Raw genomic sequence first — 20,065 nt, 5'->3', positions numbered from 1 at the left:
AGTTTGGAGACGACGGATGAGTCACAAAAAGACACGAGGAACCCGTGCGGAGTGAATCGCCAGCCGCTCCGGCTCCCGACCTGCTGATGATGCTCTTCATCTGGAGGTCCTTGTCGTCCTGCTGTCGGCGCAGGCGCTCCTCCGACTCCTCCAGCCGGGCCTGGTACTCCATCAGCACCTTCTGCGCCTGCTCGTCCTGACCCTTCAGACGGGCCTCGTACTCCTCCAGCTTCTGCACCGAGGCCCGGAGCTTCTCCTGCAGCACGGCGATCTCCTGCTGGTACTGACGAAACAAGCCGATGGGGATCATTGCTGGAGTCTCTTATCGCCACGACCGTCATCATTGTCATCATAGCTGACTAGTTGCGGAAAAGGAAATCTCTCGATCAGGACGGAGATTAGGTCGTTTTTGTCTCTCGGGTGTGATCCCTGTCTGGAATGGCGACGCAGCCTCTATCAGGGAATCACACGGTTCATTTACAAGCAATTCTCATAAAAGGCAATTTTATACTAGACCTGCATAGCTACCATACAAAAGAAAAGAAAAAAACTGCTTATTGACACTAGAATGGATGCTTTCGTCAACACAAAAATAGTTTTCATTTCCCAAAACTAAAAACAATTACCAAAATACAGGGTCAAATTCAAACAGACCTTTTTTTTTTAAAAACTCTGAAAGCAGCAGATTATTAAAAGATGAATGTTGCAAAGAGCAGAGGGGAAAAAAGAGAAAGAACAGGGGATTTAACGATGAATATAGACAAGAGGAGGTGAGATGGGAGGGGATGCGAACAGTGTAGTAGAATATGATGGAAAAAAAAAAAAAAGCCCCTGAAACCTCAGGAGATAAATGTTTTCTGGACGGGCAGTGAGGGATGTGATGTCTGTCAGTGTGTCGACGTGGCTCTACAAATCATTATCTCATGAATGAAATAACTAATTCCTACACATTAGACATGATTTAACAGTTTCCTGGTTGAATAAATCAGACACCTAAGTTTTATTTCAATTTAAGGCTGATTTATGAAGATTACAATTTGATTACATGTACAAGTTACATTCATATTTACTCAAATTAAGTACTTAAATCAACATGTATTGTCTTGTTGGTACAGTTGGAGGAAGATGCTCTAAAATCTGGATGAGATAAAATGATCCTTTATTTGTCCCATAATTCGGGGAAATTTGAATTGTTGCAGGAGCGACTGCGTGTTACTTCGTGTTACAGTTACCATGGATACGAGTTCATACTATCCAATAAAACTACAATTTATTGAGAACGAATTCTCAAGATCTGTATAAACAAAAGCTGGTAAAAGTAATAAAGTTATATTTACTGACGGCTGCGGTGAAAGAGGGCTGGGCATTTTTTTTTTTTTTTTTTAAACCGAGGTGCCCATCCTACAGTAAACAGGAGTTCCATGAGAAATGCTAAAGCTAACAATTAAAAACAATACAAGAGAACGCGATAGCCGTGGCATACGTCAAAAGGTAGCTGTCACACATAATATAATTGAATCAGTAACTAAAGTATTTATCTCAAAACATTGATTTTGCCATTGAAAAATTATAACTTCACCTTGTGAAAACGATGCAAACTCATAGACAAGGGTTGCGGGAATTTCCAAAGTTGTCTATGAGAATAAACGGGATTTTAGAGGAATAAATCAGGAATTTGCTAAACTGAAGTAAGTAAGTTAAGAGGGAACTTAAATATTGTGAGGGAAATATGGATTTGAGCAATTTTTGAACTTCTGGATTATACACAGTGAAGTAAGTTTTGATGAAACTATGTGGTAATATCTTGAACAAACTTGACATATTTCAAATTCCCCACACAGGGGTAATTTATCTTTCCCTGTCACCTTCTACCCCCCCCCCCCCACATCTTCACGTCACTCTCCTGTTCATCACAGGGAAATTCTTTTCCCATCAATCCCTTCCTTTCCAGCGCTGGAGGAGTGACCTTGAATATTTTCATCTTATCGGCCGCCCCTCGCTCCCCCCCTCCTCCGCGTCTTCAATATCACTGCACTCGTGTTTCTACGAGCCTCTGAGGATTGAGTGACATGTCCAGTTTCATTCGTCCTGCTCTTTCACCTGCATCTTCTATTTCTATGAGACGCGAAGGATGTCAAGAGGGGAAAAAAAAAATAGAGGCTGCTGTCAAATATAGACTTTCATCCAAGATGCTTAAAAAAAACAAACATCCTTTGTATCTCTTCTTCTCTTCTCCGTCAGAACTAAAAACAGATTGTTGCATCGTTACAAACACCGGGAAAACGTTGCGGGAACATTCAGGGAATAAATCAACTTAGAATGGCTTTCATGCGCTAACATCTTCTCATCTAACATCTATTTTTGAGTGAAGCCGGCGTGTTTGAATATTTATTGAGATAAAACGTTCTCCGAAATGTAACCCCTGCGCCTCTGCAACGCCGGCTAAATATTTATGCATTTTTAAGTCGGTGTAAAAAAAAAAATAATGTGAATATTTCAAACCCAGTTTGGCTCCGACAGGCATGATGAGTGTAAATGGGTCTGAAACGACGCAAAACGAAGGTTGGTTGAACCGAATATTTGGGCCAAATGCAGCAAATTCAACATTTGCTTGTTTGTTTGTTTGTTTTACATGTTTTCTATGTTTTATGCCTTGTCTCTTCTGTGCTTTTGAATTAACTTTTGATTTATTTTATTTGATGTTTTTGATGTACAGCACTTTGGTTACCTTTTGGTTTTTTTAAAGGTGCTTTATAAATAAAGATTGAATTTGAGTCACAGCGAGAGAAACGCTTAAAAGTGATGACATGGACATTTATTCAATTGTTTTATTTATTTTGGTTGGTGACATGTCATATCAACATACATTTAACATAATCAAAGCAAGTTTTTTTTCTTTTTTTAACGCGATGTCTAAAAAAAACATTTTTTCCCCCCAAAAGACACCTTTTATTTTGAAAGAGCAGAAATGCTGGAGGGATATCTGAAGAAATTCAATTGTAAATTTTTTTTAACACAAAATACTTGATTTGAACAAACGTGGGAATGATGGTTTTGTATTTGGATATTGTAAATACTGTACAGAAATGCACGAAGATATCTGTGAAACTGTAAATATTGAGAAAGTTATGTCATAAGACTGATCGCTTCTGCTCCTTTTCATTCAGACTGTGTCGGATTGGAAGTTTTTTTTTGCCGGGAGTGTTTTTAATTATTGATTTTGGATGGAATGAACAAATGCAATGAAAAAATGAACAAAAAATTCATTCAGCAAACCACACTGGCCTTAGTGCTGCTGCATGAGTATTACACATTGAATTTCTAACGAAGATGGCAACTAACTTGTTTTTTTGGGGGGTTTTCTTTTAAAGCAGATTTCCGTTAAGCCTTTATTTAAAACATTTTCTGGTTAAAATAGTAAAGCTGGTGTCAAATAACATCCATTTGCACTGAGCTTTTGGCGAGAAATAAAATCACAAGGCCATAGAGGTTGTTATAGAAATTCACAAACTCGCGACAAAATAGAAAGCAGCAATATTTTGAAGTCTAAATCTTTAAATGTAGAACCAAAACATTTTGAAAGAAATATTCAAACAGGACCTTTTTATTTCATTTAAATGATCCAAACTCCTTAGTGTGAGATCCACTGCCGAAGATCATCTGCTGCGACTCAACCTTTTAAACGTCGTCAAATCGTTGTTGGGAATTAATCCCAAAGCTCCAAATGATGGAAAGCTGTTAAAAAGTTCACTGCAACATTGTCCTCTGTGAGTTTGCACGCAGACTCGTTTTCGGCAACAGTTTTTCTCTCGGCGTAATCCGCCTTCCTCCCAAAATCCAGTCGTGCTTCTTGGGTTAATTGGTCACTCTAAATTGGCTCAGTGTGTGTGTGTGTGTGTGTGTGTGTGTGTGTGTGTGTGCGTGTGTGTGTGTGTGTGTGTGGTGACCTGTCCTTAGCGTACGCTGCCTTTCAGCCAGTGTCAGCTGGGATTGGCTGCAGCCTCGGCGCTCTGAATGAAGGCGGTATAGAAGATCGACGAATGAAAGGCTCGGTTGTCCTCTTGTCTCTCTTTTTTTTTCCTTTTCTTTTTTTTAACGCAACTCAAGCAATCGACATGTGTAACGTGCTCGGAAACAAATCCGTCAATCAGCCGACAAAACACAAAACGAATGTCCCGCTTTGACGACTGGGTACAATAATATCGCGAGTATACAAATCAACGTGGGAGTTTAAATATCGTCCGCCGTGGAAGACGGTGCTGTTTTTCCCAATTCTTCTCTTGTTTGCCGCTCGGCTATTTTAAGGCGGCTGTGGCTTCTTTGTTGAGACTGAAGTTATTGCCTTCTTTGGGTTGCTCTCCCTGCCTGGGCCGCTGGCTTCCATAAAGTATGAGCTATGTTGGGATGACAGGTTTGTATTCATTATAGATGGAGAGGGGGGGGGGGAGAAAAAAAAAAGGGAAGGAGCATGTGGCAGCCAACCAAAGCATGGAAGCGGAGCGCTGAGGGTGAATGGTTGTAAAGGTTGAAGCGGGGGAAACGTAGGCAGAGGAAGCAGCAGAAAGCCTCTTTCTGTCTCTATCTCTCACACAGATGCAAGCGCACACAAGCCCCGACACGTCGGCGTGGATGTACCGCATGTGAATACACACACACACACACACACACACACGTGCGCGCGCGCACACACACACACACACACACGGTTTGGTCTATTAACTTCCGAAGGTGGAAATAAAAAGGAGAGAGAGCTGTGAGGGAAGGTGTTTGCAGGTGAAGGGAGGTTGTTTTTGTTGTTTTTCTTTTCTATGAAGACGGATAAAACTGCAATAGCCAAACACTTAACACTGGAAATATGTTTTTCTTTAAATAATTAAATATACTTTTATACTAGGCTATACTATACTACCATCCAGTGCTTCTTGGACACTTTGTCTTGTCTTGTACGTTGTTGAAGTTGAATGACTTTCGGTGATATAGAAATGTGTGATGCAACTTTAGGTTGAAGGAAATTGTGAGAATCTCTCATGTCTTTTCAGACTGTAACATTTATTAAAAAATATTCCAGAAATAATGAATGGCCATTTTCTTTGCAGCCATAATGGTGATACGGTGATTATATATAAAAATAAATATTTTTTCCAAAAATCTATTCAAAATATAGGATTTTCAGAAATAAGAGAGATCTTCAAAAAGGACCAGGTTGAAATTTTACGAAAGGAAAAAGAAAGACAATAAATCAAAAATTCATGAATGTTAACAAGATACTTCCAGTAAAACATAATGATTTAAAAGAATAAAGTTGAAATATCAAAACAATTGAATAATATTGAGAGTAAAGTCAAGCTTCTTGGAAATTTACCAGAAAAACAATATCAAAGATACAGTGAAAATCATGCACACGCATGGATTTTACTTTAAAATCATGCGTGTGCATGGTGGGTGAATACAACTCTAATTAAAAAAGGTTGGGACACCATGTAAAAAGTGAATAAAAACAGGATGCAACGCCTCGTAATTCACGTGAACCTACAAGAACGGACAATGTTAATGTTGAAATGAAGATTATTATTCACCCAGTCAATGTTACTCATCAACCAATGAATGCAAAATGCTCCATTTTACATTATTCCATCTACTTTTACAGAACTTTGCTGCCCATTTCTGAATGTTTATGACTTGTTTTGCTGCATCACATTGAAAACTGAGCTGCCATTTCATTTTGGACATTTTTTTTCAAGTTTGGAGTGAGAACAAAGTCTCCTTATGTTCTTATATTCACAATAAAATAGCACAATGACTTGTATTCATCATCGCGTAAGCTGTCTACGCCTCACTGAGAATGCAACGGGAGTTCGTGAGAGTTGAGGAAGATTAAAATATAAGACGTTTCACTGATTTTAATGCTACATATGGACGTTCAAGTGAGATGTTTTACAGGTAAGCCACCTCGGATTGAAAGGAAGAAGGGAATAAATAAGAGTAGAGGAGATGTTTTCATGACGGGAGCCAATGAGTGGTGAAGAGAGGAAGGACAGCTGAGTGGGGGAATCAGAGGCTGACAGTTGAGGTGGTTTGTGAAAGGAGGGGGTGGGAGTGGGGGGTGGGGGTGGGGGGGGGGGGGGGTCGGTAAAGGTCAGAGGTTGGATGGTAGGTTACCTTCTCCACCTGAGTTAGATCCTCTCTGTTTCTCAGTGACTCGGGCTCCGTCCCCTCATGGTCTAAATACTGCACATTCATATTCAAAAGCCAGGCGGCTGTGCGGTCCAGCGCACTGGGGTTCACTGGGGAGGGGGCCTAGTAAAACCAACACAACACACACACACAAACACACACAGACACACACACACACACACAGACACACACACACACCTCACATGAGCTGAGTGCAAGGTGACGGGAAGGGGAGGGGGAGGGGGGGGGGGGGGTGTAGGAAGGAAGGAGTATCACCACAGAAAACACAACAGAAATAAGCTTGAAATGCGCCGACTCGCAGCAGGTGGAATGGATACACACTCCCGCCAGAGTCACACGGGCGGCGGTGGCGGCGGCGGCGGAGGCAGCGTGGGAATAAATGAGTCAGATTAAAACCGGTTGCCACCCCGAGGCACAAAGCAGCGGTGAAGTAGTGTGGCTGGTTTCCGCCTGGCAGCTGTGTGACGGACAGTGGAGGTGAACTCCATCAGTTTTTATAACACCATGAAGCTTTTTGAAAAACAAACCCCCCCCGCCCCCCCCCGAAAAAAAAAAAATCTAAATGACAATATCTGAAGAAAAAACAAACAAACAAAAAAATGCATAATATTTAAGAAAGCTGTTGGCTTTCTAAATAACGCCTGGTGAGAAATTATTTAAATTGAGGTGCAATTAACATGCAGTTTGTTTGCACAATCAGCTAATTGTTGGCTCATATTATAAAAATATACGAGAGTATATATACATCAAAGTGTCAGTGATGACTCATTTACTCTCATACAGTTATAACTCACTCAAAATGTTTGTCGTTTTCGGCAAATTCTCTTCAATTTCTTATGGAAAAAAAAATCAACAATATTCTTCCTTAAGAACGGGATAAAAAGCCACTTTGTTATAAAAGGTTTTGTTAGTTGATGAATTTGCCAACTTTCAATGCTTATATATCGATTTAAAACAGGCAGATGATAACATTTTTTTTTATAAATGGACCCATCCAGCCTTGATGACATAAATGAATAAAACCCGACGATGACATTGTGAAGACTTCTCCTGCAAATTGAATGCTGTGCTTTAAGGTTGGCAGTCTAAAGCCAATCCCGTGTCAAACATTCATTATCGGGGCGTTATCGTTAGTGCGCCAATATGCTTTCCTTCAACCAGTCACCAGCGGCTTCAAGTGACCTGTGTTTACAACTGCGGCCTGGAGAGTCCCAACGCGCCAATAACCAGCGCAGACTTACCAGAAAAGGCGACGAGGAGCGAGCTTCAAGTGGGAATATTTCCTCCGCGAGCGCACGACGCTGGCACTCACGCCTGCAGCGTTAACGCTCAATCTGTCCGTATCCGGGAGGTTTGTGTTCTGTTGCCCCCGCAAGCACATGTGTGCAGCGTGTGTGGCTGGCAAATGAGATGCTAATTGTGCCTATACCGTCCCGTTGAACTTGGCCAGTAAAAGATCGGCCCGCATGCAAATGACTATGATAACATGAGCTGTGAGTGGAGTTCATTTAGGGCGTCTGCACGCCCACACGGACTTCTCCCAACATGATATGACACACATGGGCGTTTTTTTGAATGGCAACTTGTAATTTCAAGTAATTACACAGCCTAAGAGAACAAAAAAAAAAAAGAAGATCGTTGGTTGACTTGAATATTATGGATATTGTCTTCTTTCATCAGTGCGGTGAATTCCGCTTGTCCCCGGTGCTCGGGATGCTGAGATTCATAAAACCTGCCCACTGGAGGAAGTTTCGAGACCCTCGTCTGCACTTGTGTTTATCTTAACCAGGTACCATGTGCATAATTTATCAAGCCTGCTACTGGTAATAAAGTGAGCAGAACAATAAATATTGACAGTGGATAATCGTTTTAGTCATTGCCACTGAAGACAGTAAAGTGTGGGAGACCCTCAGGTAAACAACACATATGGTTATTTTCTCAATTATAGCCTTGATGTTATATTAGATTTAAAAGCTAGAAACTGTTAAGATTTTTAGGGGATCGATAAAAACCTAAAATCAGAAGCTTTTATGAACAGACACCCGCATGCACACACACAATAAACTGTCTTTCACTACAGCTTCCATATAACGTTTTCTGACTTTGCAATGCTGGGTTGAACTTGGACCGATTTACATGACATTTTAATTGAAAATGCATCGTTTTGTTCTTTTTTTTGTCCAGAAAAGTTCAGAAGAACTATTTAATACTGCTGCGGTGCGAACGTGCGGTAGCAGTATTTCAGAAAAAGTAGTTTTGTTCCCCTGTTTACAAGGAAACAGAGCTGGTTCCCACAAGTTACCCATTTACAAAAAGTTGCATTTTCAGTGGGTCTAAGCACCTTAAGCTGCTCACACTTCGTAACACCCTGAACAGTGAGGCCTGTTCGAATGTGAAAATTCCGAGTGTGTGAACCGCCGGTTTGACGTGTGCGTGCGGTTCTCGTGGTTTGCGTACCTGTTTGTGCTGCGCCCTCTGCTTGGTCTCTGGGCTGTCGCCTTTCGAGGACGAGGACTGCTGCCGTAACCGAGCGCCGCTGCCGGGCCAGTCCGGCGACGACGTCATCATGCTGCCGGAGGAGGGCCGCGGGTACGGCCCGCTGTTGAGCAGGTTCGGCGGCGTGCGACCCCGCGTGATGCTCTGCGGCGGGGGCTGGTCTATCCTCCGCTGCGGGCCCGCGCTGTTCTGTCGGGGCACGGTGGGCTGGTGCTGTGTCTCCGTGAGCGAGAGCTGCCGGCGGTTGAACTCCCCCGAACGCCGGGTGTACTCGTCCCCGCTGCTCCCGCCGCCGCCGCCGCCTCCGCCTCCGCCTCCGTGGTTCAAGAAGGACTGCTTCCCGCCCGCTGGCCCGTCGTCGTTGTTGCTGTGCGAGCTGACGGAGCTGTGGCACTCCGAGCCCGAGTCGTTCATTCCGCGCGGGGAAACCGGCAGGCAGGCCGCCATCTGGTAGACGGGGTTCTGGAAGGACAGCGGGGCCAGCAGCTGGGCAGGTCGGCCCGGGGTGCTCTCCGCGCCCGGGGTGGTGGGCGTCTGGCCCGGCCTCCTCAGGGTGGGACCTCCGGGGATGTTGCCCTGCGGGGCCCGCGCCGACCATCCCACCACAGAAGCGGGGCCTTCACCCAGGGCCTCCGAGGTGCCGGGACCGGTGACGCCCTCCAGACTGCGGGGGTCCTGGAGGTCCACCATCGACAGGCTCTTGCTGCCGTTGGCCATGCCGAGGTCGGGCTCGTTGGTCTCGGAGTAGCTGGAACTGCGTGCGGGAGACGGCTGGATCCCTGAGCTCCTCGTCACAAAGAACAGGTCCTTGTTTTCTGGGGTGGGTGAAGGTAACCTGGTGAAGTCCACCAGTCTGAAAGACACAAAAACAAATCCCCATGGTATAGTCACAGCAAAAAAAAAAAATCACCCATTTTTAGATGTGCACTTAAAGTAAGTAAGTAAGCAAGTAAATGTTATTTGTATAGCGCAGACACAGAGTCACAAAGTGCTTCACAGTAAAAACAGATAAGAAAACATCTTAAAAACATAAACAAATGCCGACAATCACAGGCACAGAGACACAAAGTGCTTCAAACTAAAGACAGATCAGAAAACATCTTAAAAACACAACAAATGCCGATAGTGAAAGCAGATAAGAAATCATCTTTAAAACACAACAAATGCCGACGGTCGGTGGCAGCGTGAGTCGATTGGACCAGAATGCTTTTGGAAATAAATGTGGAAAATATATCAAATATAAAGCACCTCAACCATATATCTTGAGGACTGTCGTAGCTTTCTTGGTGATGGTGCTCCACGTTTATTAGAGATGCTGCTGTTTTTGTGATGAAGTATTTCCTCAGCTACCTCCACAACATTTGTATTAAGTCGTTATAACATATTTCTTTATGTTGTGCCCAATCCTTTCTGAATATCACAAGTTACTTTTTTTTTTTTCCAGCCTCCGCTTTGACTTTGTGGCATTATATTGTTGTTTTTATTAGTATTTTTGTCTAGTTCTAAAATAACAACAAAGGAGAACACTTAATTTGTACACTTCTGCTTGCATGCAGTTCATTAAGTTATAACCAGGAGTAGTGGTGGAGAATGGTTTGCAGGTTTGAATCCCACTGCTTTCAGGATCCCTGAGCATGATACTTGACCCTGTGCAATTCTGGTTAACTATAGTTAAATTCAGACAAATGGGGCACTTTATTTCTTTCGCGCTTTTATTGATTTTGTTGGTATGGCAAATTTCTAATGTTACTCTGGCCATAAGCCTGATGCTAAAACAAGCTCTTGCTGTTAAGCAATATTTTCAAGCTATAATACAAGTGCAGATCAGGTGCACAAAAACTGCTACAGCACTTTTTCCAAGCAATAAAAATCAACTTTTCATTTATTTATTTTCCCCCCTCGGTCAGAAGTTACATAATCCTGTTTAAGATCTATTTAGATTTGGAGATCTAACACAACCAAATATGTCGACTCTGCACTCAAACGCTGCTTTCGTCTCTCTCTCTCTCTTTCTCTCTCTTTATTCTTCCCCTCTCCCCTGCAGATAGAGGCTTTATTGCTCCGAGACGATTACCTTGACAGATGCGTCTTATCTCCCAATAATCTCTATCATTCACATCACGCTCTCCTCCTCCCTGTTTCCCTCTCCTTTCTCCATCTTCCAATACCCTTCCCTCCTTTTAACTCCTTTCTGCTCGTCATTCTGCTCAATTTCTTCTTTTCTTCGATGTCGGCGCCGTCTCTCTCTCCTTTTACCCCCCCCTCGTTATGTCACTGGTTAGTGGATGAGAGGTAATTAAAAGGAGAATAGCGAGCTCTTTGGAATTCACCGCTCGCTGATGAAGATACGCCACAGACTCTCACGTTTGCGTCAATATCTGAGCAAATATTTATTGCGATGAGTAATGAGGGGTAGGCCGTGACACCGGGTCATATAGGGACATCGCTTTAATTAGCTCTGATGAGGGCGACAACACTGACTCTTTAGCTCTCTTCCTGTTGTTCGGTTTCATCCGCCCGTGTTGCTGGCGTCGGTCTGTTTACTGCCGTTGCCTCCTCCGGCCGTTGCTCATATGCCCCCCCCCCGCTCCTCTTGGCCTCTGCGCTTTCATATTAATCTCTGAGTGTCACCTTGCCATTGTTGTGCCAGGGAGCGAGGGGCCGGCAGATAAGCGCGATAAGGTGCCGCCTGAGCGCGTTCATCTCATCTACCGGAAAAGCAAATGAGGCTTCGTCCGGCTGATGTAAACAAGCAGGGGTGACACTCGCGCGGTGTCGCGGCCTTGCCCCGGCAAACATTAACACTCAGCGGAAAAAAGATAGAGACAGAGAGTTGTTCAAGCCTCTTCTGGCTTGACGAACGGGGAAAACAAATGGCACTCTTAAAAAAAAAAAAAAAAAATACCAGCAAGTGGAAGACGGTACAGTGAGCCTTGTTTGTGTACGAGTGTGTTTTCTGCAGCATGTTTGCATGTAACCCGTCTCTAAATCAATTCCAGATCTGACCGGTAATCAAATATGCCTGGAGCAAGCTGCTTGTGTTGGCAGCAAAAAAAAAAAAAAAAAGCTTGGGAAGACCAGGTACACGGCAGAACAGAGAACACAAAAATCATAAGAGAGAGAGAGATGGAGGAAAGAAAATACTCAGACATATCTATGCGCCATGTTTTTGACAAGCACAGTGATTTCACGGTAATTACTCTCTAAAAACTGTGGAGCTGTTCCAACAGACTGGGTGACTAATACATCTCAGCGGCTGCGTTTTTCTGTTTGTTTAGTGACAAAAAGGAACTGCTGCAGCTTTTTGCTGTTTAAATGAAGATTAATAATTTCAAACACGTACTTCATGTATTTATGTGGGGTTTATTTTTGTGGCATCTAAACTTTCGTCTCATCTTTTAGATTGGCAGCAAAGCGGAGTACAACATGCAAACTCGTGCAGCTCTGAACCCGAGACATCCATGGCTTGGCTTACTACCTATTTAAACTGCAATAGATTTAAAGATGCGTAACGTAAATACAGATACAACGTCCACTCTGGCTTACAATAAGACACTTAACTTAAAAGTCAATTGTCTTGTATTCTCAGAGGGCTGCTGCACAGTAATATACACAGACATACTGAATAAGAGAAGAAAGGCACCAGGTATGATCACTTGTTGCACTAAAACTTAATTTTAAGTCATTATTTTTTAAGTGTAGACCAGTGATTCTCAAACTTTTTACTGAGGAACCCATAATCTGAGACAAATTGAACTATACTCACGTTCAATATTTATTTTTGATATTGAACTCAAACTCGATAGAATTCAACACAAATGTTCATACTTTTAACCTCTAAAACACATTTTAGGCAGACCCGAACTTGGAAAACAATAATAACTTTAAACCTGTAATTACTTAACAGTGAATCAATCATGGCTACTTTTGGAAAAAAGCCAAAAAGCCAAAAGCCAAAAAGAAAGACTCAAAATGTAGGAAGAGACATTTTTAATCATTTTGAGAGCCGCATAAATTTCCTCCGCATTGCCACGGGGTAGAATTGAGATCAAGCCCATCTACCAGTAAAGATTTATGAGAATTATGGCAGCTAATTTATGAAAAGGACTAACCGCATCACCATCATTTTATTCTCTAACGCTATTCAATAGACATGCATTTGATATATTTTTTTCCAACCTTGAAATAAAGTCATTATTACAATATTTGGGAAAAATGATCAGCTTAAAAATGACTGTCATTGTACCATTACCCTTGAAACCATAGAATTATGCTGCAAGGTATGTGGGAAAGGGCTACATGTGTCACTTTCTCTTATCTAGTATAATGTTGTAGACATAAAGAGCAGGAACGGGCCATTAAAAACTGTTTAATAATTGATATTGATATTGTTCTTTCTTTTGAACGCATAATTTCACCTTCAGTAAGAAAAAAATGTGGGCTTTAAGAGCTAATATGGAACAAATACCGAGCTCATAATGTAGAAAAATCGGAACTTTTCAATTATACTGAATTCCTACATTGCTACATAACTATGATATTAATTACATCATCTACTACATGAACATAAATCATGTTCATAAACTTTGTTTTTTTCTTTGCTGCACAATTGAACATCATGCATGCGACTGCACATCTGAATCATCTCATAGACAAAATATTCTCATTTTGATGAATGAGTTTACATGTGCTACGTTTCACATTTCTTACCCTGGAAGGTCGTTGTCTATACTGATCCTCTGCAGGCCGGTGGAGATGCTGCAGCTCGCCTCGGCGGGTGGTGACCCCATCGGCTCCGACGACTGACCGCACATCTGGATGCTGGACGGGTTCGACAGGGCCGTGTTCACCTCCCGCAGGATCCTGGGTAGTGGGCCCAGCTTCGAAGCTGCACTCTGTGGACATAAAGATATTACTTCAGACCACTTAGGTCGAGGCATTTATCAGATTTAGTCCGATTTCCTCTCGGCATACTTTGTGGGCCGAGTTATTTCCCCTGCACCATACAATCAAATCACATATTCAGACAACATGCTGAATAATGAAACAAACCGGCCAGTCTGATGGACTGGAGTATCAACCAGACTGTGAAGCCTGAATTATTGAAGCAGAAGGTTTCACAGAACTAAAAAGAAAAATCTACAAATCTGCCATCGCGGCTTTCCATTCGCTGATGTAAATGCCCTTGAAGATGCATTAATATGCGTCAGGCGCCCTCTGAGGCATCCCAGTGTTTCCCCCCCTTGTGCACTGTTTATGTAACGCAATAATGCATTATTGATTGATGTATGATAAACATCCCGATGTAGCCGATGTGCATCTCAAATCTTAAGTGCTCTATGCCGGATCGAAACTTTACAGATAAAAAACCTCATGGTTTTTGTATATCGATCAAACTACTGTACAGATTTATGTTTACGATATGAACATTTGTCACCATTTTTTTGGAAGACGATGGGTTCTGGCACATCGCGACCTGATTTAATAATTCTAAAAATAAGGGAAGATGTGCCTTTAAATTAATTCGTAAGATGCTTTTAGTGAAAGGAATGAATACATCTAGTATTGAACAAAGACGATGATGGAGTGTGTCATCATCATCATCATCATCATCATCATCATCATCATCATCAGTACCTGGTCCATCTGTGAGACGACCTCGGAGAGGAGCGAGTGCAGGGTAGACAGCTCCCTGCCAAGGTCGATATAACCCTCAAACCCTGCTGTGTTGGAGATTGTCTCTGGGTTTGATATTTCCAGCAAGAAGCGCTGCATGTTGGTCCATTCGTGCTCCAGGAACTGATTCATGAAGGACATGTACTCTTCCTTGTTACCGAATCTGTTCGCAAACCAGGACAGGAAGTGGAAACAGGGTCAAAATGCTGCTTGCGGGGGGAGGGGGTGTTATAAATTGAGCGACGACAGCGCAACGACAAAAGGGAGGGAGGTCGTACTTTGTGAAGTTGGCCAGGTTCTGCGTGACTTTTGCGATGAGCGTGAGCGTGCGCGCCGTGCGGTCGTCGGGGTACTCCTGCATCAGGTTGAAGAGCGACGGGGACATGATGGCCGGACACAGGAAGCGCAGGAAGAGCGAGGCGCTGATCAAACGCTCGCTGATGTCGGGTCGGCCCCGGTTGCTGCATTCCTGCCGCCACGATGCGAACACCTCTTTCAGCTCCCGCGGGAAAACACTTGGGAGAGATGGGAGTCACTTTTAGAGAGAGAGAATCAGCATGACTGGAAACTTATTTATCGTTTTGAAAAAAAAAAAAAGAGGGTTTTGTGAAGTTCAGACTCTCTTTTCGTTTCTGCATATTTACTAATTGAAATTATACTGCGTCAGTTCGTCCTTATTTAAGCTCGCAGGCGTGTTACTAGTGCCTACGCAGGTAAACATAGAGTCAGACCATCATATTGCCATTTAAATGTCACAATTAGCCTAATAAACAAAAGAAGGAAAATGCATACATCCACAGGGAGGACATGCAAACTCACTGGTATTTTCACAACAGCTAACCTTTAAGCAACTCTGCCACTCTTGTCATAAATCCAAAAAAATAAAAAAATCTGCTCCTTTTGTTAACAGTGAAATTTGTACTGTAAGACTTCAGTTTTTACCCCAGATGCCCCACCAGGATTCAAACCACCACTCTCTCACATTCAAAAGGCAAAATTTAACCCAACAGGGACCCATAAATGGCCATAAATATCAAAAAATTGTTTTCTAATGTTATTCCTTAATTGCTGCCGGACATGATCGGGATTCTAAACTAACCGAATTACTTTGGGGGAAATTAAATCTGATCCTCGGGCCATTCCTACCGACCGAATAAGCGATGAATTAAGTTAAACCTCTGGGCTTCACTGCAAGCGGAAGCAAGTAGCCTGTGAATGACTTCCACTCTTTAAAGCACGTGTTACGAGTTGTGTGTGGAGAGATTCTACAGCAGGTATATCAACACCCTTCACGAGTAGAAAGGCTGGGAGAGAACAGAGGGCATAGCCAGCGATGATCACAAACTGACTTCTGCACGCATGAGGAGAGCTTGGTTCGTGTGTAATGCTATTTGTGGGTCTGTGATAAGTTATAGACTCATAGACTCTTTACTTACACAGATTTGCATGTGTTTGATTAGATCTTGACTTGTATTATACAAGTTCAGTGTGTGCGACCTGTAAATCGATTTCTTTCTATTGTTTTCATCTTCAAGAAGGGTTTTACTGCCATCAATTTAGATCTTTCAAGTAAAGTCTTTTCCTGGCCCATCCTATTAAATTCTTCTAATGTTACGTTTGTAATTACAGAACTTGTCTACAGTGCAACTTCATGATATGAAGGCAGCACAGCAAAGAAGACAGGGTGGGCTATAAGTGTGGAGGGTAAATATTGATACACACATCACAGACTCACTCTCATCACACACAAGTATCAATATGAGAGACACGCAACTCTCTCCACACACACACACACAAAGAATTTTGCTTCCTTAATGTCCCCACAATTCCCACTTAAGTTGTTTCTATTTGGCTGTTTTATCGCCTTCATTCCTCCGCTTCATTGAAAGAGAGTGGTTTTTAATTGGCAAATGACTTTTTTATAATCACTTACTTTTATTGCAGGATCAAATTATTTATTCTTTGCGCCTGCCTCTTTAATGGGCGAGGCACAAAGATTACTATTCTAAGGGCTGAGTAAAGCACATGAAAACGTGGGGGAAATTGGGGAACAGTGTGCTATGAATTTTGTTAAGAATTTGGCAAACTGTTAACAATAAAAAAAAAAAAAATGTGGATGGGATTTTCTACGACGACTAGCTGACAGCGAGTGGCAGACACAAATTTTTGAGTTTTATCTGTCATGTTTGGTCATTTTTTTTCACCCAAAGCACTTAACTTTCTTGCAAACTACATTTAATCAGCTTTGAAAAAGTAAGAAATCAAAGATAATGTCCATTATAAGTGATTATACCGATTTAGGAAAAAGGATTCAAATGGGATAAATCCCTAAGTGAACAAATGAAACGAGAGAATGTCCAATATTCACCAGTACGAGTTGATGATTTTGCAGAAGGCCAGCTCGCAGCACATCTTCAGGTTGCTCTGGTGCTCCGGTAAATCGCCCGACGAACACTTTGATGGATCCACTTCACAGTTCTCATCTGACTCGTACAAAGCTTTGATGAACTCGCCTGTGGAAATAAGACACAAAGGAGAAAAACTAAATTAAACCCATTACCATACGGATTTGATTTACGGAAGCATTTCTTTTCCGTCTGTGAGATAAATACTAATGAAACAGTTTCAAAAGAAGGAATTTACATTTTTACTTGCTTAAACAAATCCTGCAAGGCAAATGAGGCCACGCACAAAAGACCTTGGTGGAAAACACAAACAGTGTTTTTAGCTGGAATGAAAGTCGAAACATTGCTGCCGTGACCTTAACGAGTCCAGAGCCTACAAACAGAGGCCGATTTTAGTTTGTCTAATAATTGTTATTCAGCTCCAATCAGTATCAGCGAGAAGAGAACAAGAGTGTCTTCTGTCTCCGGTGGCCTGAAGAGAAGCTCGGCTGTCCTTGCGTTGCCCCCCAGTCGCAGGTTCAGTGGTTTCAATAGTTTGGAAAGATGGCAAACAATAAAAGCAACGCAGCGATGCATAATTCACCAGCCCACAATTTCTCTCTGAATAAACTGCGAGGGAGAGGTGGAGAGGAAAAAAAGCCCCCCCCCAAAAAAACCAGGCGGCACTTTCTGTTTGCACGAGACAGGCCAGGAAGAGACACGCATGAAGACAAAGACATACAGTAAACACGTCCCTTGGGATTAATATGGACGGCGTACAAAGACAACAGTGGGGAAAGCCAGGAAAGATGCATGCAGCTTGCAGATTAAACTCATGTTGCACACATTCCTGTGTAAGGGAGCTGGAAAAGCGAAGGCAGTGTTTATTGTAGGAATCGCAGGTGGACAAACAAACTTAGTCTGACCTTGAGTTAGCGGTGCGCATTATGTTGTAATTCTGTAAATGAGTTTAAATAGGTGTTTGGAAATGCTGTCGCAAACACACACAGCTGCCATTTCCACCTGCATGGAGAAGTATACATTTACAGTTTATCTTCTCAAGCTATCAATGGTGGTTGACCTGCTTCATGTCTCGTTAATGACGCGCTAGGAATACTTAAAAGAAAAAGCTCATGGTTGTGTGAGAAAATAAGGCCCCGTTTAGACAGCATTTCAAGTGAAAATGCATTGATTTGGAGTTTTCGGTGTGGAAAACTTTTGCGTCATTGTGTTTTCATGTTGGGCCACGAGTGGGTGCTGTTGTTTTTGTAATGGAACTGCATGTGTGCAGAGAACAATATGTTATAAACATTAACAATGGTGAGAAAACCGACGATGGAGTTGGATTACTATTATGTTGACTCTCAACTATAAAACCCGGGAGTCACGACAGGATGGAGGCAAACATTGTTGTTATTCTTCATCTGATTGCGCATGTGCAGATGAACTATTTACTATGGCCATGGTGTGCAGGCGCAGTCACAACATTTCCAAAAAGTTCTGTTTTCCCCTCTTCACAGTGTTTTCAGAAAGTTGCATTTTCCATTTCCACGGATATGGAGTATTTTGTGAAAAGCTGCAGTTTCCACGGAGACGGAGTATTTTCGACAAGTTTTGTTTTCCCCATTTCCACGCATACAGAGTGTATTCAAAAAGTTGTGTTTTCCCTGTTTCCATGCACACAGTCTTTTCAAAAAGTTGTGTTTTCCCTGTTTCCATGCACACAGTCTTTTCAAAAAGTTGAGTTTTCCCTGTTTCCATGCACACAGTCTTTTCAAAAAGTTGTGTTTTCCCTGTTTTCACTGATTCAGCGTGTTTTCAAGAAGTTGTGCTTTCTCTGTTTCCATGGACATGAAGTGTTTTCAAAAAGTTGCATTTTGCCTGTTTCCATATACAGGGAATGTTTTTTGAAAAGCTGCATTTCCCCTGTTTCCATGTAGATGGGAGTGTTTTCAACAAGTTGTGTTTTCTGTGTTTCCACAGACTTTGGGAAAAGCAATGTCAGTCACTCCGAGCACCATTCTCAGGTAAATGGACACCCAAAAGTCAAGGAAAGGTTTCAATTTTCGCTTGAAAACGTTGCGTAAACGGAGCCTCAGACTTGAGAGGAAATGGCGACATGGAGATTTCGAACACATCTATGAAACAATAATATATTGCGTCAAAAGAAATTCTCCGGCGATCAGAAAAAAAGATCCCGGCTCTCGTCCTTGCTCCACTCACCGAGGGCGTCCTGCAGGTACTTCTGCCCCACCAGTTTGAGGTATTCCTCGATGGCCTTGGTGGCCAGCGTGTTTTCTCTGAAGATGAGGTGCTCGTTCTCCCCACAGCGGTCCACCTCAGACATCATCAAATCTGTGAGGAAGTCCTGCAGGAGAGAGGAAAAAAAAAAACGAAGATGAATACCTAATAGTTAAAACCTAAATGAACCGATGAAGCTGTCAGATTATACAAAGTGTTGAGCAGTGAATGAAGGTAAGACTTTAACGCAAGTATACATTCTTAATTCTTATTTCATGCCATTATATTCTCCATGTATTTTAGAGGAAGACAAAAAAAAAAAAAAAAAAAAAAAATATATATATATATATATATATATTTTTTTTTTAAATCAAGCTTGGTGGATCAAAATGTACTAAAACCGTGTTTGGTAACTGCCCTGAAGTTGAAATTTTCTACGATCCAGAGTGTCCTGAAAAACTTCCCTGTGCTTTCAGGTTTGTCTCATGCCAGCAACAGTTTGGCGTCACTGTAGTGTTTTGGTGAGATTAGATTGGAGGTCTGAAGCTTTTCATGCAGGCAATCTGTCGATCATCCAGGAAAAACAATAACAACAACAATAACAACAACAACAACAACAACAAAACCAGCTGGGAGCCACTGGTTTAGATAGACAATGCCATGACCAAAAAAAAAAAAAAAAAGCAAGTGTAAAGAAGGCTTAAAACTCCAGAAAAATCTAAATTCTGAAAGGCAAAAGCAGGCAATGAAGCCATCTGGGGATGAATCATCCCTTGTTTAGATCCCTTCTACAAATTTCTGGGTGTGCTCTGGTGCAAGTCCCCTGGCAGCTTGTTAAACTAGGGAGCCGGCGCCGCAGACACGGAGGAAGGAGGCAAGTGACAGATGCGCGGGGAGAAAAAGAGGAGGAAGAAGAGACAGAGCAGTGGTCTTTAGAAGAAGAAGAAGAAGAAGAAGAGAAAAGGAGGTGAAGAGAAAGCAAAGGAGCCTCACGGACTGTTTCCACCGCTGCTGAAGAAGCCTGTTATCCGGCTAATCAAAGACGCACCGCGGGGAGCCAATCATCCACTGAT

At 42.4% G+C, this 20,065-nt stretch overlaps 1 protein-coding gene across 4 annotated transcripts in view; it reads right to left on the bottom strand.

Annotated features, from left to right (window-relative positions):
* The window catches only part of dab2ipb (DAB2 interacting protein b), a 148,793-nt gene that overhangs the window by 2,635 nt on the left and 126,093 nt on the right, over positions 1–20,065 (bottom strand). For 3 of the 4 annotated variants that reach the window (XM_080509958.1, XM_080509959.1, XM_080509961.1), the window contains 8 exons: positions 18,975–19,119; positions 16,736–16,880; positions 14,646–14,882; positions 14,329–14,530; positions 13,402–13,586; positions 8,653–9,544; positions 6,160–6,297; positions 81–283 (listed from right to left, as the gene is read on the bottom strand). In XM_080509958.1, the coding sequence (XP_080366084.1) occupies positions 81–283; positions 6,160–6,297; positions 8,653–9,544; positions 13,402–13,586; positions 14,329–14,530; positions 14,646–14,882; positions 16,736–16,880; positions 18,975–19,119 (2,147 nt within the window). The remainder of the gene's footprint in view (positions 1–80; positions 284–6,159; positions 6,298–8,652; positions 9,545–13,401; positions 13,587–14,328; positions 14,531–14,645; positions 14,883–16,735; positions 16,881–18,974; positions 19,120–20,065) is intronic. The other variant, XM_080509960.1, reaches the window with a different exon arrangement.

This window comes from Blennius ocellaris (genome assembly GCF_963422515.1).
Source record: "Blennius ocellaris genome assembly, chromosome: 15".
In the NCBI taxonomy this organism is placed as follows: domain Eukaryota; kingdom Metazoa; phylum Chordata; class Actinopteri; order Blenniiformes; family Blenniidae; genus Blennius; species Blennius ocellaris.
This window is presented reverse-complemented; position numbering and strand designations above follow the sequence as displayed.